Here is a 27,471-nt window from a genome sequence, read left to right on the forward strand (position 1 = left end):
GCCCATTGTCCGTACGGAAGTATAAACAGGTTTTTTCTGTTGCTTTAGCTCTTCTCTGGATTTGCGGAGGCTGGCAGTGCCAAGCTGTGCATGCGCAGCACCGTGCCCTTGCAAAATGAACTGGTGACAGTTATGACGTTTATGCCAAGATCTCTAGATGATAAATAAAGGAAGCGCTCTCTGTTCTGCTTTGTGGGCCATTGGGAGGGCCAAGATCGCACATCACACTACAGAAAACACTGGTTCTGTTACCTCTGATTAAAGTTACAAAGGCTTGTTTAAAATAAATTTAGAAGGTGGTCACTGCATGAACAACAACCACAACAAAAAGAATATAAAAATAGGCTCAATGTCATATACGATGCTGAGAACTGTTCTGGCCACAAAATGAACATCTTTTGCAGTGGACTTGGAATTAGCTTCCGAACCCCACATGGTGATTATCTGTAACTCCAGTCCCAGGGCACTGGACTCCTCAAACACCCACTGGTACAAGTATGCAAGAATTCCATGTATATACACATAGGTAAAGCAGCCACACCAAATATAATCAACAGATCTCAGGAAAGAAGGAAAAAGAGACAATGGGAACTCCTGAAGCTGAAATATGCGCGTTTGCACTGGGCAAGAGCAGAGAGCCTACAGGGTCACAGGTGAAGTGCTATGGTTTGGATGTAAAATGCCCCCATAGACTAGTGTGTTTCTTGGTTCCTAGCCTGGTACTGCTTTGGGGATGTAAGCCAACAGGGAGAGGCCCGTGGAGCTTACAGACCTGTCTTAACTTCCAGCCCGAGTGGTGCCTTCTGGTCACCCTGCCACAGACTGAACTACATCACCTTGTTATCCCCGTCAGGAGGATGGACAGCATTCCTGGAAAACAGTGAGCAGAATATATCCCTGTGACCTTTAAAAAAATGTTATTTCAAGTCAGGTTTGAAAATGCAGGTTGCTTCAACAGCAGCTCTGGATGAAGGCTTCCGTGAATCCACGCTGTTGTCTTCCTTGGTGCCATTAAGGACGGTCCCTGCTTCAGAGCACACTCAATCTGAACAGTGAATGAATCTGACAGATTGGCTGCTTCTCATTCATAACTGGAACCACAGCCCAGGATTTAATGTCCTTTATTTTGTGCTTAAAATATACATAGAAAAGAAGGGTGGAGGGAGATTAGGAGAGAAATGATTAGACTGTGCTAAAGTAAGCACTTGAAGTTCTAGTCAGAGCTAAGCCCAATGGTAAAGGAGGAATTGATGTTGGAAGGAAGACAGCTACAAGAAGTCTGGTTAAAGCCTAAATGAGCTGTGTCTCATTAGCTCAAAACTGTGTATAATGACTCTCAAGAAAACTGGCATCCATAGTTGTCAGGTCCACTGCCACCCAGGGGTGGCCTGAGAAAAGGCTGTGTCTATGCCCGGTGTGATGCACAGAGCGTCTACTGGAATCGGGTGGAGAACTTAGGAGACACGGGCACAGTCAGCGGCAGCTCGCTGGACTTCACCTCCACGGCTGTGTACTTGCGGATCGGATTCGCCTTGTGTACCTGAGGGGGAGGAGAGCAAAACCCCGCTGAGAAGGATGCTGCAGAACTACACAGTCGCTTGCTTTGTCTTTTAGAGGAAGCTGGTTGGAAAGCTTGACAGAGCCCAATTACAAATTTAAGGAAGGAGCGCACATCAAATGGAGAAGTAGGATGTCCTAACAGGTTTCTACTGTCGCGTACTGGGTCCCTCACTAAGAATGTCAAACGCATCCTCAGTGTAGCTTACTAGGGAGAGTAACAGAGCCTTTCTCAACCATGGCAGACAAAGTCACAAGGTAAAAAATTGTGCCAGCGCCTGGAGCAATGGCTCAGGGATTAAGTGAGTGCATTGATTGCTCTTCCAGAGGACCCAGGTTCAATTCCCAGCACCTACAACCATCTGTAACTCTAATCCCAGGGCATCTGTCACCCTCCTCTGACCTCAGAGGACACCAACCAAGCACACACAGGGTGGATATGTATACATGCAAGCAAAACACTTATATGTGTAAATTAATAAATCTTAAAATTAAAAAAAAAAGATGTAATATTTTAAAAAAGGAGACCTAATGCCCCTTTTTTAGCTTCCATGGGTACTCCATGCAAGTGGTACACAGAAGTATGTAGTCAAAACACTCATATCTAAAAATAAAAATAAAAAAATATTTTAAAAAAATCACCAGAGTAAAGTTTTAAGCTTATTTGATTGACTTTTAGTATTCAACAAAATCAGTTCAAACCTAAAGGCAGAAGAGCAATAATCAAGAAGGCTGCTGGAGCGAGAGGTGCCAGCCACCTCATGAAGAGTGTAAGATCAGTCTTAGAGTTAGCCAGTTTAATGCAGCAACAAGTGACAGTAACTACTTGTGCTTAGGGTGCTGCAAGGACCTACACTGAGAATTGCTATAGAGACAGATTTATACTGGGAACAAACTCAGGTACCAGACAGGTACCTGAAAAAAGGAAAAAAAAAAAAAAGAAAAAAGAAAAAGGGAAGAAAAAAATAACATGACAAAGTAGAGGCTGATTTTCGGGGTGTACGTGGGAGAGACAGTACTGTTCCCCTCACTCGACTGTCAGGTGGATGTGGAATAGCTTGCCCCAGCTCCACCAGAAAACACAACAGAGACGAGCCAGGGTTTGGCAGTGCACACGCTGCCCAGTCGTTACCAGTTCTCTCCGTAGCCTGGCCAGCTCCTCCTTTTGCTGCTGCTCTTCCTGCTGCCTGACCTCCTCCAATTGCTGCATCTTCCAGGCTTCCATTTCAGCCGTCCTCTTCTCCAGCTCCTGCCGCTCCTTGGCTCTCCTCTCGGTGGCCAGTTGAAAGGGTTCCTGAACTAGAGAACCGGAAGGGTTCTCTGAGTACAGAAACAGAGATAACATTGATGCAGTGCAGTACTTCATAAACCTAGTCCCCCAGGACTAGGCCAAGTGGAGAGACTTGGCTAGCACCCAAAGGCCACTGAGGAAGAAGCGTGGAGTAAAGTCACATTACAGACTTGCAATGCTGAGTAGCTGGGAAGGCTTACCGAAATAATTTAGTGTAAATGAGACAAAAGCAAGACCCAGAGAGGTGAAGTAGCTTGCTCAACCCTGCCCAACTTCCTGCCATGTTGCCCGCGGCCTAAGAAATCTCCACACCCTTCCCTCATCCACTGGCTCTCTTCCTGGGTGTGACTAGCCTGTGACTATCACTGATAGGCCAGCTGTGTCTCCCACAACTCCTGTTCTACCAGTTGCCCCAACACACGACACCTTAAGGGTGCTACTAGGTCCAACAAGAGCAAAAGGCCGGGTCTGAGGGAAGAAAGCTGCCATCCTCTCAGGTAAGAGTTCTTGTTGGCATAGCAAGTCCTAGAAACCCATTCTGGCCCAGCCCCCGGTAGCACATAAAATACTACCAGCAACTGATTTCTTCTCCTTCTTGGGAACAAAGGGCTCTTGGAAGATGACAGTGTTTGGACGAGCCTTGAAGCAAGCTGCTTCCTTCTGCTGCTTCTGCTCTTCCTCCAGCTGTTAAAAGGAAAGCCTGTGAGACAGCAGCATACAGTGGCTCCTGACTACTGCAGCAGCAGCACACATTCCGGAGGTTCTGGGCTGCCTCGTTAAAAAGCTAGCACTTCCTACCCCTTATTTCCTGTGAGTGAGTGATCAGACCCAGAGGCTCAATTAAATCAGGGTTAGTTTTTGTTTTGAGGAAAGAGAACAGTGATAGTAGTAAGATTAGATGACAATTATACCAGCCTATAAGCAATCAATCAATCATGCCTTTAATCGCCTATTATGATATATAAAGATCAATTATATCACATACTATGCTGAGAAAACAGCCTGTCTTATTGAGAACCAATTCTCTCAGCATGATTTTTTTACCAAAGCACCAACTTAAGGAAAGAGATGAGAAAGGAGTTACAGAAACTCTTGTCTAAGGAGCCCTGCACCACCAGGTGACTGCTAACGCAGAAGTAAGCAAAATTCAGCCTCTGGCCAAATGCAACTTGAACTAAGAATAGTATTTATATGTTCAAATATACATATGGGGCAAATGAGGAGAGAAATTATTTGACAGAAGTCATACGTAACCTATTAAACTTAAAATAAACGTTACCTGACCTTTTACAGAAAAACCGATGTGACTCCTGGTTTACACAGAATATATTAAAGTAATCAAATCTCTCATCCCAGACGATTTCAAGAGATAGTGGATCTACCTGTCCAACCTCTAGTCCCGCCCACTCACTATACACCCATCAACCAACCACATTCCAACTGCTCCCTATTCCTACCTGGTGCTTCCACAGCTCCGTCTTATAGGCGCCTCTCTTGTCTGTCTCCAGCAAGAAAGGCTCAGCTTGAGTCACATTCTTTACCTTTTTCTCTGGCAAATTAATGGTGTCAAAATGGGGCAGAGGAAGTGCCTTGAACTTGGGCACCTAATGGAAAAGCAAACAGAAGAGTAACATAATGATCTTCGATCAATGGGGAAGTCAGGAAAACCTATCCCACAGAGGACATCTGATTCTGTTGACGACTTCGGTACCTTCCCACCTTCAAATCTCTGAATAAAATAGATAAACACAAAAACTTACAAGGAACTCTTGCAATGTACACCTATAAGCCCAGACCTCCAGGAGCTGATGAAGCAGGGTTAGGAGATCAACGCATCTACCTAGACTACATAGTGAGACAATTATCTCAAAAGTCAAACAGAACCAAAAAAAGCCTCTTAGCAAGTATGCTGGTAAGCATTTTGTCAGCTTGACACAGTCAGGGTTATCTGAAAAGGGGAAAATTCAATTGAGAAAACATGGCCAAACAAGAACCTCTTCCCAAGTACGGTATTTTATCATAGCAATAGAAAGCAAACTGAGACAGAGAGAAAGCAATATGTGTTCCTAAGTATGTGCATGAACCTGAAAGACAGGAAGCTAAAGTCAGTTCTCAAAGCCACGTGGTCTAGCAGAAAAGCAATTGACCTTTCTCTACCCCAAAGAAAACCTAGGTTTTCCTCCTAATCCTTCCAAAACTAGCCTCCTTGTGCCAGACAGATTATTTAAGTTACTTGCCCAAAACAGATTTCCAAAGGAGTCTTGCAAGCATCAGTGGAAAGCAATGGTTTTAATAGTAATTTCATATAAAAGGCATACATATACTTTTTATTAGAAACTATATTTTCGGGCTGGAGAGATGGCTCAGAGGTTAAGAGCACTGGCTGCTCTTCCAGAGGTCCTGAGTTCAATTCCCAGCAACCACATGGTGGCTCACAACCATCTGTAATGAGATCTGGCGCCCTCTTCTGGCGTGAGGGCATACATCGAGGCTAAATGTTGTATACATAATAAATAAATAAATCTTTAAAAAAAAAAAAAGAAACTATATTTTCATATATTTAGTAAAAGTTCCCTGAATGCCAAGCAGTATTGGCGCACACCTTTAATCTCTGCACTCAGGAAGCAGAGGCAGACCTAGCTCTGTAAGTACGAGGCCAGTCTGTTCTACAGAACAAGTGCCAGGACAGGCTCCAAAGCTACACAGAGAAACCCTGTATCAAAAACCAAAAAAAAAGTTCCCTGAGTGAGGTATGGTGATACATCCCTATAATCCCAGTACTTAGGAGGCAGGACAACCACAGATTCAAAGCCAGTCTGGTCTACACAGCATGACACTGCCAAAAAAAAAAAACAAACAACCAAAAAACAAATAAGCAGAGGGGGGAAAAAAGCTTCCCTTTAAGAGATCAAAGAATAGTATTTTGCAAAATAAAATACCTACCTCCCCTTTTTGCATTTCTTTTATTTTCTTCTCCTTCTGCAATTGGCGCTCTTTGTCCCGGGTATCAAAGGAGAAAGGGCACACCTCCACGTTTCTGGCCTCTGGGATGTGGGGCTTGTACGGCACCCCATAATGTGGCACAGGTTGAGCTCGTATCACGACTGGTTTATCCTCTTCCTGAGAGAGAAACTACAGTTTAGAAACAAGACTCCTCAAGACTCCTGCCCACCCACCTCAGAATGGCAACTCAGAAGGCACTGTGAAGTCACTCAGCCTGAGATGTGACTACAGAAACCTAGCTTCCTTTTCTATCAAAGATGGACAATGCCAGCTCAGCTGCCACACCACAGGTCATTGTAATGTAAAAACATTTGGTAAACGACAACACACTTACTCTAAAAATCTCAAGTTCCTCACAGGGATGCTGGAATAACTAATGAGATCTGACAGGCAAAATGAGGAGCAGAAGAAAGTACTAGGCAAGCATACTTCCACCTTAGACTCTGACTCAGACTCTAGACTCCACTAAAACATGTGACTGGAATTAATGGTTGCCAAACCCAGAATAGGACCAAGTTAGTTGTTTGGGTTCAAGCTAGTAACATAAGATTACCGTGTATTTTAGTTTCCACTGAACCTATAAAAAGGTTTATGCTGAGGTTTGCTATAAAATTACCCTAACTCTGGATATATATAGATAAAATAGGAGATGTAATAAGAAGCCAGCATGATCAATGACAGTTCACATTTTATATTTCCATGAATCACTACTCTCAGACACCTTTGTGACCCTTGTGTATCAAGGACAATACAATGTAACTGCTTTTTAAAAAGTCCCTCTCTGAGCAGTGACAATAATTCAGGAAACTCTTGACCATGTTACAAAGACAGCATGACCAATGCTAGAGGAATGGACAAGCTCCTAGTGCTTAACTTTCCTGCTGTCTTCATGGACTGCAACCCGTTATCGCTGAAAGTCAAGAGTCACACCTTACCAGTTGCTCTCAGAGGAGCAAAACAGATGATCAAACATTCATATCATTCTTACAGACTAGAGCTGATTGCCTTTGGGCCTCATTAATTGTAAAAACTCAAATTGATGATGCAGGAAAAAAAGGAAACATCCTCCTCCCAAGCAATCACCTCGTCTTCTCTGGGGGGCAATCGAATTCTGTTCTTCAATGCAAAAACTGGTGACTTGGGAACAGTGGCTGGAATTACCTTCTTTTCAGGAACACCCTAGGAGGAGCACACAGTTCAATTAAATATTCCAGAACAATTTCCAGTACACAACATGAAATACTAGAACCCAGGCTGAGAAAATAAAACCCAGATGAGCAGACACTTGCCACAAGCCTGACCTGCATTTGATCCCTTAACCCATGGTGGAAGGAGAGAACCAACTCCCAAAATTATCCTGATCTCTACATGAGTGTACAAGGACTAACACTCTCATACAAACATCACACATACACACACACACATACACACACACACATACACACACACAACCAAAAGAGGGAAATTAAATGCCTTCAAATGTTCATGTGCTGAGACAGCAGAGGCCTCCACTGTGAGCACTGTCAGGACCTCCAGGAGTCTCACTCACGGAAACCAAAACTGACCATGTGTAAATCCCGTATACAAAATGGTGCAGTATTTGCATTAACCGATGTACATCTTCTCATATAGTTTATGTCATTATTGTATTACTCATAATACCTAACACAATAAAAAGGTGTTAAATATATTTATTCTAGCATATTTACTATATCATATTACGTTTTTATTATGTGAATTTATTATATCATACAATGTAGGGAATATTAGCCAAGGAAAAAAGTTTGTACATGATCAGTACAAATGTATTTTTTTCTAAATATTTTTCCATCCATGGTTAGTTGAATTCACAGATGCAGAACCCATTAATTACAGTTGATTGTACATGCAAAAGTTTATTGTACCTATTTATTTTTAATTTTATGTGTATGAGTATTTGGCTGCAAGTATGTATATATGTGCACCATGTGATGCCTGGTATCAGAGAGGTCAAGAGGGCACTGGGACCTGGGACTGGAGTGATGGAGAGCAGTACACCACCACCTTATGGGTGCTGGAAATCAACCCAGCTCCTCCAAGAGTCACGAATGCTCGTAACTGCTGAGTCATCTTTCTAGAAAGCCCCAGATTTTCTGTTTTCTGAAGACTTCTATCTTTATAGGAAATTCAGTCCGCAGACTTTGTCATTAATATGCTTTCACATGTTTTAAAAATCTGTATTAGTGTTTTGCCATGGGTTTCAGGTCCCCTGGAGCTGAAGTTACAATTCTTACTACAACAAATCTGACGTTCGGCTACACCCAGCACAGATGGACAGACTGGTGAAGTGCACTAGGACTGTGACATGGGAAGAAAGCCCGGATGCCAGGGTTCTGCTCTAGCCCAGCTCTGCTTCCCACCTGCACGAGGGAGGGACATCAACAGCTTCCTAGGCCAGAAATTCTCACAAAGCAAAGCAGTTCAATATCTAAGGACTCATTTAGTTAGGAAAGACCCCCTCCCCTTTCATTTTTTTTACCTTTCTCTGCTTCCAACCCGGGGATACAGTAAGAGTGGTCTGCTTACTGTATAAAGAGAAACAATGAAACCCCTAAGCAGCAGCCACACAGACAGCTCGCAGAGAAATCGATCCTCATAATTTCAGAAAGGAAAAGGTGTTCTGTAAGAAATGATCTGGAGTCCAGCATCCGTATCAATCAGTTGTTTACAAATACCTGTAACTCTCATGAATCATACAACCCCCCCCCCCGCCCCCGCCTTTGACCTCCATATAAATAAAACAAACCTTTTAAGAAAAAAAAAGAAGAAATCTTTGGGGAACCAGTGAGATGGTTCAGGGGGTACAAGTGTTTGCTGCCAAGAATGGTGACCAGAGAGTTCCATTCTTGGAACTCCCAAATAAACACAAAAAAGTTATGGTTAGCCAGGAATAGTGGTGTACAACTTCAATCCCAGACTTATCTCTGTGAATTCAAAGCCAGCTTGGACTACAAAGCCAGTTTCAGGCTAGCCAGGGCTACACGAGTCCCCCCACCAAAAAAATAAATAAATAAATAAATAAATAAATAAATAAATAAATAAATAAATAACAAAAAGGAAAGAAAAAAGTTAGTGAAAGCCAATAAGGGCCTCTATTAGACACAAAGAAAAGGTCAGGCGATGGTGCGCACACCTTTAATCCCAGCAGCAGAGGCAGGCAGATCTCTGTGAGTTCGGGATCAACCTGGTCTACAAAGACAGTTCCAGGACAGTCAGGGCTTGTTACACAGAGAACCCCATCTCAGAAAACAAAACAAGAAATATAATTTCCACAAACAGAAGTTTCCTTTTTGTTATTTTTACATTTCAATTTCAAATTCCTTGAGGCCCAGTAATGCTGTCATTTGAGTCTGTCTGCCTTCTCTATAGTATGGGGCAGTGGTCTTCAGCTCTCCTAATGCCGTGACCCTTCAATACAGTTTCTCATGTTGTGGTGACAGCAACCATAAAATTATTTCCTACTGTTACTTCTAAACTGTAGTTTTGCTACTGTTATGAATCATAATGTAAATATCTGTGTTCTTTAATGGTCTTAAGCAATCCCTAGCAAATGGGTCGTGACCCACAGGTTGAGAACCTTTGGTGTAAGGTTAGTGATCCAAATTCACTTCCTGGCTTGAAAATCCACCAATTCCTAGGCTTGCTTTGAAATTCCACCAATCCCCACCCTAGAAAGCTCTACCCTGGAAAGCTCCTCCCCCAAGAAACCCTATATAAGCCTGCTCAGTTCTTTGCTGCTTCTCAACTGAGCAGAGGCAGCTACCCAATAAATCTCTTGTGTGAGGTTTGTTGTGCAGTGTAACTTTGTGGTATTCCTTGGCTCCCCACAGCCAGGAAACCCCTTTCAGAGCTGTAATACTTGTAGAGGAGAAACCTCTCCCCCGGAGAGCTGTACACTTCCACAGAGCACCTACAGGAGATCTGGGGGTGAGAGCATGCACTCTATTCTACCAGGCTCTGCCAGCTTTGAGGACAAATCCCTGTCTTATTCCCCCTTTGAGCTCCCAGTGTCTAGCACAGATTATAGATAGTAACTGGTATACATCAGCTTATAATGTTACTCACGGGGCTATCTAATGTTAGTGTTATGAGTGCTATGAGTAAGGCACTGGGTAGGATACAAAGTGAACAATATGACATACAAGTTCCCTGTTCTACTTTCCAGTAGAACAAAAAAGAGACAATAAACAAGTAGTAATTGAAATACATCTTAATCTTCATCAGTGCTCTAGAGAAACCCAGTGAATGCTACAGCTCAGAGTAAATTAGGGACAGTCTCCCTTGTAGGAGGTTTGGGGAGGTGATGTGTGGTTAGAAGTGGACGGTGTGCATGGACAGATGGCACATGGACAAAAGGCAGCAGGGTGGGAGATGGGGCAGGGAACGCCCCGAGTGTCCTGGGATGAGCTCTCAGGCCAGTCTCACGACTCTAGGATCTTACCAGCGACATCATTTCAACATGGACGCAACAACCACACAAAACTAAACAAAAAGAACCCGGACGATCTGCTGCTGGCCCTGGGCCTTTCCAAACACAGCAGCGCTGACGACCAGGCAGCAGCAGCAAGTTCCCATTCCACGCCCGCATGTCACGCTCAAGGCTTCCACCACATGACCTCTGCCCCAAGAGCCATTTTCATTTCTGCCTTATGTGCTCTGCTCCTCAAGACCATCTTTTCATGTCTTTACCACCTGTCCATCACAGGGGCGGAACAAAGAACAGGAAGTCCCCTTCTCTAATGTCTTACAGAACAACTTTCCCTTTCCCAATTATGAGGATTGGTTCCCACTGCCAACTGTCTTCTCGGGAGCTGCTCCTCTCTGCACACAGGCAACACAGCGGGCCCACTCTGACCCCACAGCACTGACGGCCACCAGAGGCAGAGCTTCGGCACTTGGAAAGCCGGCAGAAAGCAGACCCACTGCAGCAGGCTCTGAGAGGCAGGCTCTTCAGCTGTGCTTCAAAATGCTAGGGCTAAAGTTAAGAAACCACATCTTCGGTACACAAACAACTTTTTAGGGTAAGGCACATATCCTTTTTAAAGCTGAGTTTTCTGAAAAATACACCTAAGCCCATGCCTTTAATCTCAGCATGTGGGAGGCAAAAGCAGGTCAACCTCTGTTCTCTGTTGAGTACTGGACCAGCCTGGTATCCACAACGAGTTTCAGGATAGCTAAGATTACACTGAGACATGGGGGAGGGGGAGGAAATGAGGGTGCCATATTTAAAAAAAAAAAAAGGCTTTCTTTTTTTTCTTTTTTTTTTTTTTTTTTTTTTTGGTTTTTTGAGACAGGGTTTCTCTGTGGCTTTGGAGCCTGTCCTGGAACTAGCTCTGTAGACCAGGCTGGTCTCGAACTCACAGAGATCCACCTGCCTCTGCCTCCCGAGTGCTGGGATTAAAGGCGTGCGCCACCATTGCCCGGCAAAAAAAAGGCTTTCAGTTAAAGAGGGAATGATGATTATTCCTAGATATGATCATGGTTTTTATAAAGCCTTGCAAGTATAACTTGAGGTTGCAAGGCAACACACAGTAAGTCGCACAATGGCATGAAATCTGTCGTACTGGATACCAGGAGGTTGATACAAGGACATCTCTGCATCCTAGAAGTTTAAGACAAGACTGAACTACAAAGCAAGACCCCACTTCAAAGGAAAGAATAATTATTTCAACAGTGCATTGTGTGTTAGTTTATATTTTATCAACTTGAGCTTTTACAGATCCTGGTTATCTATGCAAGGTTCAGAAACCAACCTTGCCGATCCTGAGGGAGGACGCCATACGAAAGGAGACATGTGTCAGCATCACAGCCAGCACAAGGATGTCACCTCTACTATGTGTCACCAAAGCTTGCCCATCTACAGAGCACTCTCTGAAGTTTCCCTCCCTCTTCTCAAGTTCTGCAGCCCATTAACTACATCTCTTGCCCAGGCATGGTGGTGAACACCTTACTCAGCACTCGGAGGCAGAGGTAGATGGGTCTCTGGTGAGTTTAAGGTCAGCCTGGCCTACAAAGTGAGTTCCTTGACAGTTAGGGCTACAAGAGAAACCCTGTCTTGAAAAGTCAAACAAAAAAACCCAAACCCCAGAAAAGTTACATCTCTTTTCAGAACACATCCACCTATGAGTCTGTAAATTTTTTTTGAGTCTCTATTATTTACCCACTCGTTGCCTCTTACTAGACTTGACGTTTTAAGACCAAAATCCAATCCTGCTGGATCTTTTTGTCATTCTCCAGACTGATACAATGACACCCCGCTCACGTACCAACATGAACATTTGTGAGTAGGCGGATCTTTAGTCATGTGCAAAACATTCCTGCCTGCACCCACACCTCAGGTATTCTTACCACAACATCCTCCAGGATCTTAGTCGGGCACGGTCTGGAATGAAACTCAAAGTGGTCATCCTCTGATTTTTTCTTTGATTCTCTCTCCTGAATTCGTTTCTCAATTTCCAAATCAAAACCAACAGGCTGAGTGGGAGGTTTAACAGGTATCTTGGGCAAGACAGGGCCACTTTCAAAAATTCTGGGATCAAGTTCCCGAGCTTTGAATTTGTATCTGTAAGGAGGGAATTTAAATAATAAACAAAAAAGACTTTTTAAATTTAAACTACACAAAGTAGAACAAAACCTATAAATAAGCCATAAGATGATCCACCATGTACAGCAAAATCTCTCCTCTCCATCTTCTCTTCACCTCCTGAGAAGAGTAAACGAGGCAGGTGGGAATATGGAGGCTTGGGACTCCATGATGGCAGGCACCTGTAATCCTAGCATTCAGGAGATAGAGACAGGGGACCAGAAACTCAAGTTTGGGGCTGGTGAGCTAGCTGGCTCAGGGGTTAAAAGCACTGGCTGCTACTCCAAAAAGCCTCAGTTCCCAACAGAGAACAACCATCTCTAACCATCTCCAGTTCCAGAGGATCTGATATCCTCTTTCACTAGGCACCAAGCATGCCAGTACTGCAGACAATACATGAAGGCAAAAGTCCCATAAATATAAAATAAAATTTAAAAAAAAATCAAAGTCATCCTTGGCTAATAGCAACTTTGAGGTCAGCTAGGAATGCATAAAACCCTTGTCAAAAAAAAAAAAAAAAAAAAAAAGTAGGGGCAAGCAAGGTTCGTCTGTAATCCAAGCAATTCAGCCAGAGGCAAGAGAATTGGATAATTAGACATACCTGTGCTACAAAGTCAGCCCAAGCAACTTAGTGAGATCAACTTGAAAAGTTAAAAAGGACTGGGATGTAGCTCAACAGTAGTGTTTGTCTTACGTGCACAAAGGCCCTGAGTTCACCCCAATACCATAATGATGAGGAAAGACCTAGGCAGACAAGTTCCAGCCTTTTCTAAGAGGAGAGCTATAAAAATCCTTTGACAGCCAGGAAGAGGTAAGGTCTACCTAGACTAGGAATCCAAAACTAAGTTCTGCTACTCGCACTTCGGCTTTGGACTTCTACCAGATTGTGCTCCAGGGCACCTCCACATTCCCACCTCAGTCACAGTGACAGGAGCACAGTCTACAGAGCCACCATGAGAAGGAAAACAGCAACCGCTGCCCCCATCGGGCCAAAAGCAAAGAGGCAGGCTTTGCTAGCCTTCCTCAGACATGCCAGCAGGACTCACTGCTGCAGCTTCTCAAGCTCCTCAGCTTCCTGTTCTGCTGCACTTTTGCAGGTCACAACTCTCGCACGGTATTTAGTTTGCAGTATGGGAGTCTGGGGGTCTCTTGAGATCTTGGTCACAGATCTGGAGGGTAACAAGTCTGTAAAGCAAAATCAAAGACATTTGCTTAGTTCTCCAAAATCCAATTGACCTGTAAATGCTGACCCAACCAGATAGAAAATGGACAAAGCAGGGTGCCTGGCTTTGTGTGCTCAACCCACAAATGTTCCCTCCCTTCTTATCGAAGGGTAAATTCTTCTGCCGTCTTTGCACTGAAAACTTAACTATGCCGATGGAGGTCTCTGCCATTGCATAGGCCTTTCGACTGACAATAATCTACTTTGCTTGTTGTTAACAATGTTTTATTACAGTTTTCAGACCTTTACAAACCAATGAGAAACTCCCAACTTTATGAATTTCACAACAAACATCCGTATCACTCATAGCAAGTCAATGGTAAAGCCAGGCATGATAGTACATGCCTGTAATCCCAGCAATTAGGAAGCTGAGGCAGGAGAATCAATACTTAATGCCTAACCTAGGCTACATTTCAACTTTCAAACCGACCTCACTATAGCTACACCAAGCAGGGAGGCAAAGAAGAAAGAAGTCAGATAGTAACCGGGGAAAGTTAGAGACAGAAAGAGCAAGAGCAACTATCCCAACACATTAGTATTTAGAGCCGTGGTTCTCAACCCTCCTAATGCTGCAACCCTTTAATATAGTTCCTCATGTTGGAGACCCCCAACTATAAAATTATTTTATTTATTTATTTATTTATTTTTTGGTTTTTCTTTTTTTTTTTTTTTTTTTATTATTTATTTTATTATGTATATAGTATTCTGTGTGTATGCGTGCAGACCAGAAGAGGGCACCAGACCTCATTACAGATGGTTGTGAGCCACCATGTGGTTGCTGGGAGTTGAACTCAGGACCTTTGGAAGAGCAGGCAATGCTCTTAACCACTGAGCCATCTCTCCAGCCCTATTTTTTGGTTTTTCGAGACAGGGTTTCTCTGTAGCTTTGGAGCCTATCCTGGAACTCCCTTTGTAGACCAGGCTGGCCTCGAACTCACAGAGATCCGCCTGCCTCTGCCTCCCGAGTGCTGGGATTAAAGGCGTGCGCCACCACCACCTGGCTATAAAATTATTTTTGTAGCTACTGCATAACTGTAATTTTGCTACTGTTATTAGCCGTTAAGCAAATATCTTTGTTTTCCGACAGTCTTAGGTGATCTCTGTGAAAGGGTCATTTGACCCCCAAAGAGGTTATGAGCCACAGGTTGAGAACAGTTGATTTAGAGTCTTAACAATGCTCACAGAGGGTATTTCCCTGGTCAGTAACAAGCCTGACAATTTTCAATCTAGACCTTATATAAAGGTGAGAAAAATTATTATCTGACTCATTTACTGGAATCTCTTTGGAAACAGAATCTGACTATGAAGGCGTGACTAGAAGAAAACTTAATTCCATGAAGATTAAAAAAAGTCATTATTTTCATAATATAAAATGCCAGGATATAGCAGCAATCTTAAGGAACACTGTAGTTAAGGTTGAGAATGTAATACATCAGCAGAATGATTGACTAGCACACACAAGGCCTTAGGCTGAATCCCCAGCACTGAAAAGGAAAACAGAGAAATACTGCATTTAAAGTAAGTAACTCATGTTACTACAACAAAGTGCTAACAATGCCTAATAGGAAGAGAAAATTTACAGAGAGCTCAAAAGCGCACCCTGTTTTACCCAAAATATTAGCCATATTTGTTTTTGAGTCTGGGTTCTTTGTAGTCCATGCTAGCCTTGAAATCACTATTTAGACCAAGTTGGCCTTGAGCCCCCACCTCCCAAATGCTGAGATTAGAAGCATACACCACCAGCCCCCCTTAGCCACATCTCCTCGTAAGTTATTTTACAGTACTTTTTTCTTTTTTCTTTTTTGGTTTCTCAAGACATGGCTTCTCTGTATAGCAGCAGCCCTGGCTGTCCTGGAACTCACTTTGTAGACCAGGCTGGCCTCAAAATCACAAAGATCAGCCTACCTCTGCCTCCCGAGTGCTGGGACTAACGGCGTGTGCCACCATACCCAGCAACTATTTTCAATTTGTAGACTTTATCTTCTTGTAGAAATTTCTTTCATAAAGACAGAAACAAAGCCGGGCGGTGGTGGCGCACGCCTTTAATCCCAGCACTCGGGAGGCAGAGGCAGGCGGATCTCTGGGAGTTCGAGGCCAGCCTGGTCTACAAGAGCTAGTTCCGGGACGGGCACCAAAGCTACAGAGAAACCCTGTCTCGAAAAAACCAAAAAAAAAAAAAAAAAAATAGACAGAAACAAAAGCCTCTCATTCTCCACCACTGAGCCGGGACAAATGCATCAGCATTTGTGCCCGTTCCCCGCGCTCTCCGACTATCCCTCTAAACAACCACAGCTGCTGTGCTGAGACTGGAGAAGCAGCCCCGGCCAGCAAGGTCCGGGGAGGAAACTTACTCTCGTCCTTCTTATTCCTCAGGTGGTATCTACTAGGGGTCCGTTTGTGGAAGGCTTCGACCTGCTGTGCAATGGGCACATAGGTAGAAACTGCTTCGTCAAATGTTCTTTTCTTTCCTTTGGACAGATTGAAGGGCTTAACAATGGTGCATCCTTTAGTCACTCGGGCCTGTGAAGGGAAGAGTGGTTGAGCAAATTAAATGAGATCACAGCCACATACTTAGCCCAGCTGTGGAGCCAGGGGCCTTACACATACGAGTCCTTCAGCAAGGGTTACATCAGTCTATGCAATCATGCTTCTTCTATTGAAAAATCTAGCACTTAGCAAATTGTTTTGCTATAATAGTACATATGCAGTTTTCCCCAAGTATATACTGCTTTGAACCAATCAAGAGCAAGTTTTCTTGGAATTCAAAGGGAAAGGGAAATGAAAGATAAAACCACTCATACGAAACTGGCATGGGCTGCTGGGTCTGCATCAGGTCAGGCAGAGCCCTAACTTAGCTCTCTCCACATATACCCTCAAACTGATTGACACAAAAGTCTACCCACTGTGGAGCATTAACTTCTCATCTATTTTTAGTGAGTTTTTTGGTCAGGTCTCTCTGCATAGCCTTGGCTGGTCTGGGACTCACTATGTAGACCAGGTGGCCTTTAACTCATGAGAGATTCACCCATCGCCTTCCCAGTGCTGGGGTTAAAGCCATGCACCACTAGGCCTAGCTCAATCATTAATTGTGAATGAAAGCAGAACTCAAGGGCACATTTCTAATGAGGCAGCGACGGCAAATTCTTAAGGCTGACTTGAGCAGCAACAGAGTATGATCTCATCTCAAATAAAAGACAAAGATGACTATAAATGTGAGCAGCTCACTACCTGCAGAATGTTGATTTAGGATCATCATTGCTTCTGGTGGTGCTCTGCTAATAAAGCTAGACACATTTCGGCACCAGTCATACATATGATGTATAGACATTCATGCAGACAAAACACATGTACACATTAAATAAATAAATAATTTGGGGGAGGCTAGAGAGGTAGCTCAGTGGTTAAGTACACCTACTGTTCCTCCAGAGAACCTAGAGTTCAATTCCCAGTGCGCACATCAGGTAGCTCAGAAAACCATCTAATTCCAGCTGTCAGGTAGTGATCCCACTTCCTCTTCTAAACTCCGCTATTACCCACACATACATGACATGCACTCACAAGACACACAGGTATATAAATAAATAAAGAAAAAGAAATAATAAAAGCATTTAAAAATAAAACTTTGCCTGAAGTCAGGAGTGGTGGTATACACCCAGCATCCCATTATTGGGGAGGGGAAGGCAGGAGGGTCAGGAATCATCCTCAGCTACACAGTGAGTTTGAGGCAAGCCTGAACAAAATACAACTCTGTCGTTTAAAATAAAATCAAACAGCTGGCTGGAGAGTGGTCCCACAGTTAAGAGTGCCTATTACTCTTTTGAAAATTAAAAAAAAAAAAAGGAGCAGAACAGTAGTCATGAATTCCTTTAATCCTAGCACTTGGGGAGGCAGAGGCAAGAGGATCTCTACAAGTTCAAAGACAGCCTGGTCTACAGAACAAGTTCCAGGACAGCCAAGGCTACAAAGAGAAACTTTGCCTCTAAAACCAACCACCACAAAAAATAATAAATAAATAAATAAACAAACAAACAAACAAATAAACTGAAAACAATGAGGTCTGCTCCAACTTCAGTTTTCACATGGGCCCTGTTAGATCTTGAACTCAACACTGTAGCAACGAACTTTTTTTAAGATTTTTTTTCCTTCAGATTTGATGTTTATTAAGGTTTTGAAAGAACAGGTCCTAAAACCTTTATGCAAATAACTAACCCCTGGTTCTACCCCAATCTCCTTTATCAATTAGCAAATTTGCCCTGCAGGCTAAACTAGGTGTCAGCTCTGCTCACTGGCCCTAGGCTTATGTCTCTTATCTCTGACATTATAATCACATCGATTTCCCCTTTTCTTTCCTTCCTCCAAAGTCTCCCATATCATCACCACCCCAATTTCAGATTTATGGACTCTTTTTTTATTAATTTTTGTTACATACATACATATATATATTCCTATATATAACCTGCTCAGTCTGTGTTCTGGCTAGTCTTATGTCAACTTGACACAAGCTAGAATTTTCTAAAAGGAGGGAACCTGAATTAAGAAAATGCCTCCATAAGATCTAGCTGTTTTATCTTAATGATTGATGGGGGAGAGCCCAGACCACTGTGAGTGGTGTCACCCCTGGGCTGGTGGTCCTAGATTCTATAAAAAAAACAGGCTAGGGGCTGGAGAGATGGCTCAGAGGTTAAGAGCACTGGCTGCTCTTCCAGAGGTCCTGAGTTCAATTCCCAGCAACCACATGGTGGCTCACAACCATCTATACTGAGATCTGGCGCCCTCCTCTGGCGTGCGGGCATACATCGAGGCAGAATGTTGTATACATAATAAATAAATCTAAAAAAAAAACACAAAAAAAACCAAAACAAAACAACAACAACAAAAAAAAAACAACAGGGTAAGCAAGCCATGGGGAGAAAGCCAGTAAGCAGCACTCCTCCATGGTCTCCAAATCAGCTCCTGACTCCAGAAACCTGCCTCGTGTGAGTTCCTGTCCTGACTTCCTTCAGTGATGAACACTGCTGTGGAAGTATAAGCCAAATAATCCCTTTCCTCCCAAGATTTCTGTGGTCACGGTGTTCTATCAAACCACCAGTCACCCTAGCTAAGACAGTCTGTACAATGTAACTCATATGTATGTTTCAGGGCTGACCCTTTGTACTGAATAACCAATGGATGTGCTGTTCCCTGGGAAGACTATTTCTCCAGCTCTCAGCATTCCTTAGTTACCTGCAGTTCTCTGAATAGGACTGAGGCCTCCTGAGCTTTCCCTCATCCATGTTAGCATGTCTACTGTGGTTGTCCTTGTTCAGTTCAGGTTTAGGCAGTCACGTGGGTGAGACTGTAGCTTCTGACATTCCTAGGAGACACAACCTCACAGCAAACTCCCTGATCCAACTGGGGTTGGGGCAGCCCTCTCAGGCTGTGTCCAGTTTCATTAGCAGAGTACCACCAGAAGCAATGACGGCCCATCTTCACATTTGCTGTCATCGTCTTTCATGAGCCTTCAGGTGCTGAAGAAAGCCTCTACAAATTTGCCACACATAATTTTATGTGTTTCCTATTCCATCTTAATTTTTACACCAACTTGGTAGCATGCTTTCCCAGGAGTGATTTGCTGACAGCCACAGTTCACAGGGAATTTGTATCTACCTTGATTCAAAAGTAAGCCTCAATCATCCTATACCGTAAATAATGACCACAAATGCTACAGCTGAATCCTACTCAATTAGTAATAAGAATGCTGTTGCCTGGCAACTTACAGGCGATGCAGGATGCTTTCGAAGTTCAGACATGAAATTCATTTCTTTATACTCTTCCTGGTTCTTGGGATGTTGTTTGATTCGCTCATCTGTGAGGAAGTGAAAGTCAACTGTTTTGGTGACTTGGCTCACGGATTTCTTCACAGGTTGCACTGAGGAACAGAGGAACACAGTTAGCATTAAGAACAGAGAACACTCTTTCCGCATCTCTGTTACTATAAATTGAGGTTTTATGTTCGCTGAGTTCTAGTGGGCTTGAAGTCCTTTGCTCAGATGCAAACTAGGTAAGGAAGAAGAGCTGGCTACGAGGATGCAGTCATAGCTTGGAGAAAGATATTCACTCCAATTGCTTTGATAGAGTCATGACCTCAGCCCCCTTTGTGAATCGGTGCTAGAGGTAGAACCCAGGGCCTCACAGATTATGGTCAAACACTCCATAGCACTGAGAATCCAAGCCCATCGACTGACTTTAAAGGCAAAATTTAAGTCAAAATCTTTAATAGGGGACCCAATAAACTCCAAAGTCCTTTTCCAATAAAGTAAGCAGGGATCTCTAGCTTTGATGCTATCAATACCACTATGCCAGAACAATGCAAAGTCATACTTTCCCTTCTAAATGGAACTGAATTTGACAGAACTATTTTTTCTCTTCCACCTTTAAGATGAGAAGGAAATGACAGGCTGGCCGGGCTGATTGAATCTCAGTCCTTTTGCTGACACACAAGAGAAGAACAGCATGCTCTGAGAACACTCTGGTGTAGGTGGTCAGGTTGAGAAAGAAATCCTGGGATGCAGCCAGTTTTAAATAAATACATGTCTTATGCTGGCTACTCCAACTGGTGTTTTTGCTTTAGAGACCTCAAAAAATGCTACCAAAATTCCAAGAAGCACCCTCCTAGTTAAGGCCCAGCGAGGCGCAACAGACCTGGCCCTGCCAGAGCAAGCTTCTTGAACTCTTCATTCTTCTTCCGCATCTCCACCACCTCCTGCTGCATCTTCAGCCTTTTCTCCAGCTCCTGCTCTTCAGTGCTTTTGAGAACCTTCTGCCTAGAAACAAGAATCAGTAAGAGAGAAGAAAGGTAAAAAGGGTTAAGTGATTCAAAGGATGCAAAAGCTGATGGGTATAACCTATAATATCTATCAAAATCAAAGTCTGTCTACTAGAAACCAATGTAGGCTTAATTAGGTAACATTATGAGAAGATGGGTACTTTCCATGAAGACACTATAAAATTTTCAGAGAACAACGCTAAAATTACACAAAACACTAGACACCACCAAAGACTCATGTATTTGTCTATACCAATAATAAGCTTGTGTGCCACATGAAAAACTAAGCTAAAAAGCCAGAAAAGCCACAATAGAATTCCAGCACTTGGGAGGTTAAAGCCAGAGAACTGTAAACCAGCCCAGGTAACCTAGCTAGTTCCAGGTCCACCAAGGTAAGAAGGAAAGAAAAAGCCAGCCAGTGGTGGTATATGGCTTTAATCCCAGCACTGGGGAGGGAGAGGTAAGCACATCTCTAGGCATTCCTGGCCAGCGTGGTCTACGGAGAGAGATTCAGGGCAGCCAGATCTACAGAGAGAAGCCTCATCTCAAAAGACAAAAAAAATAAGTAAATAAATAATTTGATGCGATAAATATTGTATCAACTAGATCTGAAGCAATATAAAATTAAAGAAGCAGATAAGGGGCTCGGGATGTAGCTTTATAGTCAGAGTACTTACTAACATATGCAAGATTTAATCTCCAGTACCACACACACCAGGAGAGGTGGTGGAGACTAAAAGAGCAGAAGGTCAAGGTCATCCTTGGCAACTTATCTAATTACACAGTAGGCCTATGCTACAAAAACAACAAAAAGGTGCGATACTGCAAATCTTTTTTTTTAAATTTCAAAATAAAATTTGTAATAAATATCAACACCCATAAAACCATTATCTATTATTAAACCAGTGGTTTTCTAATGTTGCGACCCTTTAAGACAGTCCTTCGAGTTGTAGTAACTCCAATCACAAAATTATTTTCATTCTTACTTCATAACTGTGATTTTGCTACTATTATGAATGTCATTATAAATATTTTTGAAGATAGAGGTTTGTCAAAGCGGTTGTGAGGCACAGGTTGAGAACTACTGTATTAAAATATGAACAAGCCGGGCGGTGGTGGCGCACGCCTTTAATCCCAGCACTTGGGAGGCAGAGGCAGGCGGATCTCTGGGAGTTCGAGACCAGCCTGGTCTACAAGAGCTAGTTCCAGGACAGGCTCCAAAACCACAGAGAAACCCTGTCTCGAAAAACCAAAAAATAAAAAAATAAAATATGAACAAAATTTTCCAGAAAAAAACTGAAATAATCTCTTGGCAAATGAATAAAACTAACACTGCCCCCCAAGTTGATTACTGACTGTAAAACCAACTATACTTACTGAATAAAGGATAAGAAGCTCAAGGAGGCCTGTTCAACTGAGATGGGAAGAAGTTGTACTGATCTTGTCCTGTGAGTGTTTTTTGTTTTGTTTGTTTTTTAGCCCTGATTTTCTTGGCACTCTGTGAACCAGGCTAGCCTTGAACTCAAAGATCTGCCTGCCTCTGTCTCTGCCTCCCAAGGGCTGAGATTAAGGGCGTGCACCAGAGCCCAGCTTTCCTGTGCATGTTTAAACCAGCATCTGTGAACATCTGCTTTCCATCTCGGCATCCTGCGGGTCACAGACAGCTTCCAGGGGTTTCCCGAAATAGCAGGTGTGCTGTACTTACTCTAAAGTTTACACTGGGGAAAGAAATTTACCTTGCAGGTGGAACAGCAGGCACAGTACGTCTGCCCTTGGCTTTCTCTAGACTTTCTCTCTCCTTCTTTCTGGAAGTACTGCCTTCTTCCTCTTCCTCTGGTTTCTTTTTATGAGACCTTGAGTTCAAAATGAATAAAAATAAATAAATTTCAGCTTCCTAAAGCACACCCTCATTTGGGGGACTAACAACAACTGAAGCACAAGGCTCTTCAGTCCCATCGTCAGCAACAGCTCCAACAGAGGTCGGTGAGGCATCTCCCATCATGTCAATGGACAGAAGACAGTAGTCAACCTTCCTGACAGTTATGATCTGTTTCTCAGTAAATTCAGAAGTAGCAACAATGTAGCCAGCTATAAGTAAGCACTGTACCTGCTTTGCAGCCCCCACTGCAACTGGGAGATCCAAGTGACAATCTGAACAACTAAGAAAAAATTTAAGATACAGTCTCTAGAGAAGGCTTCACTTTCCTGAGTGAGTGACAGCTGCTCCCTTTACAATCTACACTCTTGAACATGGTTGTACTGTCCACAGACACAGCAGCTGCTCTCTGGCAACAGCTCAAGCAGAATCAAAAAGCTGGGATGTCAGAGCTAAAAGTCAACCAAAGCCTTCTTTTACAGAGACGTCTGTGAAGCAAAAATTTAGTCACTTTAGAATATTCCTTGTGGTGAAACACATTCCCAAATAAATAAATAATAATAATAAGCACGAACATCATATATTCTGGTCAGTCTTTGCCACAGAAGAGCACTGGGGCAAACCTCTAAACTAAGATTTGAGCATCTCCAGAGGGGACACAAGAAACAGCTTAGGAGTTTCCCAATCTACAGCCAGCAATTGTAGATGGACCCATGGGTAACTTTAATAACTTTAATAACTCAGCACTCTCTGCTCAGGGGAGAGACCTACCTACCTACCGCACAGGACAGAGGTCTGCAAGGCCAACGGTAAAGCCTTGGCGACTTACATTTTCATTCTTTTGGGAGGTGGTAGGTCACGGGCAGGAGTGGTGCATCTCTTGGCTTTCATTTCAACAGGGGCATGTTTTTTGTCTTTGTGCTCCAAATCCTTCTGAGCAGAGAGTCTAAGGGATCTCCTATGGTGGAAATAACACAATTTATCTTATGATGAATATATTTACTACAGATATACAAACGTTCTTCAGACAGTAGAAGTTTGTCATACTACAAGGCCAATAAAACATTTATTATCCATTCTCTAGTAACCTAATGTTAGTGAAAATTTGCTGTTTCCAACCAGAAAATTCTGGTATTCAAATTTGCTGGTGGTTTATAAATTAGTCCTCAATAAAATTGACATTTAAAAACACCAGCAAAACAGACTAAATAGGGTCATGCTGTTGTAATCTCAGCACTCAGGAAAGCTAATATAGCAGACTGGCAAGACCTTGTCTCTAAAAGATAAACCTAGAATCAGAGCCCTGGGTGTGGAGGTAGATGCCTTTAATCCCAGGGTTGAAGAGGTGAGGAGGGGAGCATTTGAGATTAGCCTAGACTACAAATTGAGTTCCAGAACAATCTTAGCTTTACAATGAAAGCCTGTCTCAAATTTTAAAACAGAGTTGAAATACTAACTATATTTGAATGAGGCTGGGATAGTTGAGTGGTAGAAGACTTGGTTGGAAGGACACGAAGCAAAGATCTGGGTTCACTTCCCAGGGGAGATAGGGAAATAGGATAACAACATCAACAACAAAAGTCAGTGACCAGAAAACAAAGCAGTGATAGATCTAACCAGATTAATAATTATAATATAGTAATATAAATACAAGCTGACAACATTTCAAATAAAATAAAAATTAATGAGACCAGGTTTTTTGAGGGGGTTTTTGGTTTTTTTGTTTTGTTTTTTCGAGACAGAGTTTCTCTGTGTAGCTTTGGTGCCTGTCCTAGAACTAGCTCTTGTAGACCAGGCTGGCCTCAAACTCACAGATATCCATCCACCTGTCTCTTCCTCCCAAGTGCTGAGATTAAAGGCATACGCCACCACCGCCTGGCCCCCGAGACCAGTTTTTTGTTTGGTTGCTTTTTTTCTTTTTTGGGGGTTTTTGTTTTTTGTTTTGTTTTGTTTTTGAGACAGGGTTTCTCTGTGTAGCCCTGTCTATCCTGGAACTCACTATGCTGACCAGGCTAGCCTCAAACTCAGAGATTCACCAGTCTCTGGCTTCCAAGTGCTGGGATTAAAGGCGAGTGCCATCACCTCCAGGCTGGGATTTTGTGTGTGTGTGTGTGTGTGTGTGTGTGTGTGTGTGTGTGTTTTTTAAAAAGCAAGAGTCCACTAAGTGCCATCTACAAAACATAACTGTTTGTGATTGTTTACTTTAAAAGTTCCACATGAGCGGCAGGAATGGGGAGGAGGGGGGCAGTCAGATGATTCAGTGAACAGAAAAGCTTGTGTCCAAGCCTGATCCCAAGTTCCTGTTCCAGGAACCACACCGTTGAAGGAGAGAAGTGACTCGAGCTACTGCCCATATGCATAATGGCATACACACACAACATATGTGTGTGTGTAATTTTAAATTTTTAAAAATGTTTTTAAAGATTTATTTATTTGCTGTGCATTGGTGTTTTGCCTGTATGCACATCTGTATGAGGGTGCTGAATCCCCTGAACTAGAGTTACAGACAGTTGTCACCTGCCGTGTGGATGCTGGGAACTGAACCCATGTCCTGTGGAAGAGCAGCCAGTACTCTTAACCACTGAGCCATCTCTCCAGCTCCATAATTATAAAATTATAAATAAAAGCTGGGCATATAACTCGCAATATGCTTAGCACAAATGAGACTGGTTCAAATTCTAATGTGACAAAATATTAAGAATGAATAATAAAAGACAATAATAGAATAAAAATAAAGGACAATATATATAAACCTGATCATGAGAAAGCTTCTGTAATATTCAGAAACAAATAAAGGTATTTGAGGGCTGAAAAGACAGACTCAGTGGTTACAAGAAGTGGCTGCTCTTCCAGAGGATACGGGGTCATTTCCCAGTACCCTTATGAGGGCTCACCACTGTGTATAACTCCAGTTCTAGAAGATCTGGCACCCTTCTGACCAGGTGCCAGGAATGAACATGACACACATAAATAAATGCAAGCAAAACAACCAGAAACATAAAATAAAATAAATGAAATCTTTTAAAAAGAGAGAGGAAGGTAATTGACATCAGAAAACATAACCTGCCAGGAGGTGGTGGTGCACACCTTTAATCCCAGCACTCCAGAGGCAGAGACAGGTGGATCTCTGTGAGTTCAAGGTTAGTCTGGTCTACAGAATGAGTTCCATGGCAGCTAGGACTGTCTCAAAAAAACGAAAAAGAAAAAAGAAAGAAAAACAATCATTTTATTCATACGAAGCTTTTAAAATCAAACTGACGAGTTTGAATCCTGGCTTTGAAAGGAACATGTCTTGAGCAAGCAGCTAAGTATGTACATAAGCTCTTACCTACAAATGAAACCTACAAGTTCCAATCCACAAGCACTGAACGAACACAGCAGTCTAACAGCACTGACACAGGCCATTGATCCGCAGAGTTACTTTACTGCTTGAGCAGTTCCAGTAAGACCCACAACTTTTGTGCCCACTCTTACCTCTGAGGCCGGACAGGAGTTTTTCCTGATACAGTCCCCTCTGCAGTCACGGAAGAACACACATTTGATGGAACGGAATGGTTTTGAAGATTTTCCTTTTCTGCCTCGTTATAGTAAGTGTTGTCAACTATGAGAGACCAAAAACCTAGTTAGACTACTGCAGAAGTGTCCTAAAATACCCACTTATAAATATATTACAAGGGCCAGGTGGTGGTGGCACACGCCTTTAATCCCAGCACTCGGGAGGCAGAGGCAGGCGGGTCTCCATGAGTTGGAGGCCAGCCTGGTCTACAAGAGCTAGTTCCAGGACAGGCTCCAAAGCTACAGAGAAACCCTGTCTCGAGAAACAAACAAACAAACAAACAAATCATATGGGGCTGGAGAGATGGCTCAATGGTTAGGCACATTTGTTGTTCTTTGGGAACCTGAGTTGAGTCCCTGTACCTACATGGTGGTTCACAACCACCTGTAACTCCAGTTCCAGGGGTTCTGACACCCTCTTCTGACCTCCATGGGCACCAGGCATTTGAGTGTTGCAAATATATACGTGTAGGCAAAACACTCAGACATAAAAAAAAAAACCTAATTTTTAAAAGAAAAGCATGTCTGCATGAATTCAAACAATAAATATTAATTTTTAATTTTAATATTTTAATTAATACCCCACAATCAATACTTAAGTCTCAAGAAAAACAAATACATGTGTATATATGTGAGTATGTGTGCATAAGCATGTTTGTGATGATACAGAATTCTAAATTAAAAGCATATGTATGCCATACAAAAATATCATTCCAAAGCATGAAAGCTTTAACTTAGGTAAAGTTATGCAGAAGGCCTGCTTACAAAAGCTATTATACAACATATACATGCGTCAAATTATCACACTGTACCCTATAAACATACAATTATGTTTATCAGTTAAAAACAAGTTTTAAGCCGGGCAGTGGTGGCGCACGCCTTTAATCCCAGCACTTGGGAGGCAGAGGCAGGCAGATCTCTGTGAGTTCGAGACCAGCCTGGTCTACAAGAGCTAGTTCCGGGACAGGCTCCAAAATCACAGAGAAACCCTGTCTCGAAAAAAAAAAAAAAAAAAAAAGAAAAGAAAAACAAGTTTTAGGTTGGCTATAATGACCTAAAGACAATCCGAACTACATGAAACCATGTTTAAAAATTTTAGAAACTAAGGTCTGGGATGCAGCCCAGTAGTAAAGCATTTGTTCACTATACTCAAGGCCCTACATTCAGTCACCAGCACAGCAGAAAGGAAAAGGAAAAACAAACAAATGCCAGAAAACACACACAAGAAAGGAAGATTATACACTAACATTATTCATGAACCTTGATGCAAAATTCTTTTAAAAATGTAGCACTCAATTATTAGCACTTATCAACCATGCATAAGGTCCTAGACTTAATACCCAGCACTAGGGAAAAAAAATCTCCCAAATGAATCCTAAAGGCATATAAAAAGAAAGCTACAGTCGGGTAAGGTGGTGCCTACAATGTCAGCATGCAAGAGGTAAGGCAAGAGGAGCACAAGTCTGAAGCCAGCTTGAGCTACACGCAGACCTCTTCTCAGGAAAAAGAGCAGCACTTGGTTAGCTGCACATCCACTATG

The 27,471-nt window shown here is 42.7% G+C and overlaps 1 protein-coding gene across 3 annotated transcripts in view; it reads right to left on the bottom strand.

Moving 5' to 3' along the window:
* Positions 1 to 1,109: 1,109 nt before the first annotated feature.
* The window catches only part of Tpx2 (TPX2 microtubule nucleation factor), a 50,797-nt gene continuing 24,435 nt past the window's right edge, over positions 1,110 to 27,471 (bottom strand). For 2 of the 3 annotated variants that reach the window (XM_057780902.1, XM_057780901.1), the window contains exons 5-18: positions 25,851 to 25,977; positions 23,206 to 23,334; positions 22,237 to 22,353; positions 20,377 to 20,498; positions 19,452 to 19,603; positions 16,047 to 16,215; positions 13,520 to 13,658; positions 12,239 to 12,452; positions 6,935 to 7,030; positions 5,792 to 5,968; positions 4,306 to 4,452; positions 3,421 to 3,532; positions 2,690 to 2,877; positions 1,110 to 1,540 (exon numbers count right to left, since the gene is read on the bottom strand). In XM_057780902.1, the coding sequence (XP_057636885.1) occupies positions 1,433 to 1,540; positions 2,690 to 2,877; positions 3,421 to 3,532; positions 4,306 to 4,452; positions 5,792 to 5,968; positions 6,935 to 7,030; positions 12,239 to 12,452; positions 13,520 to 13,658; positions 16,047 to 16,215; positions 19,452 to 19,603; positions 20,377 to 20,498; positions 22,237 to 22,353; positions 23,206 to 23,334; positions 25,851 to 25,977 (1,997 nt within the window). In that variant the 3' untranslated portion in view covers positions 1,110 to 1,432. The remainder of the gene's footprint in view (positions 1,541 to 2,689; positions 2,878 to 3,420; positions 3,533 to 4,305; positions 4,453 to 5,791; positions 5,969 to 6,934; positions 7,031 to 12,238; positions 12,453 to 13,519; positions 13,659 to 16,046; positions 16,216 to 19,451; positions 19,604 to 20,376; positions 20,499 to 22,236; positions 22,354 to 23,205; positions 23,335 to 25,850; positions 25,978 to 27,471) is intronic. The other variant, XM_057780903.1, reaches the window with a different exon arrangement.

Source organism: Chionomys nivalis, chromosome 9, assembly GCF_950005125.1.
Source record: "Chionomys nivalis chromosome 9, mChiNiv1.1, whole genome shotgun sequence".
Lineage (NCBI taxonomy): Eukaryota > Metazoa > Chordata > Mammalia > Rodentia > Cricetidae > Chionomys > Chionomys nivalis.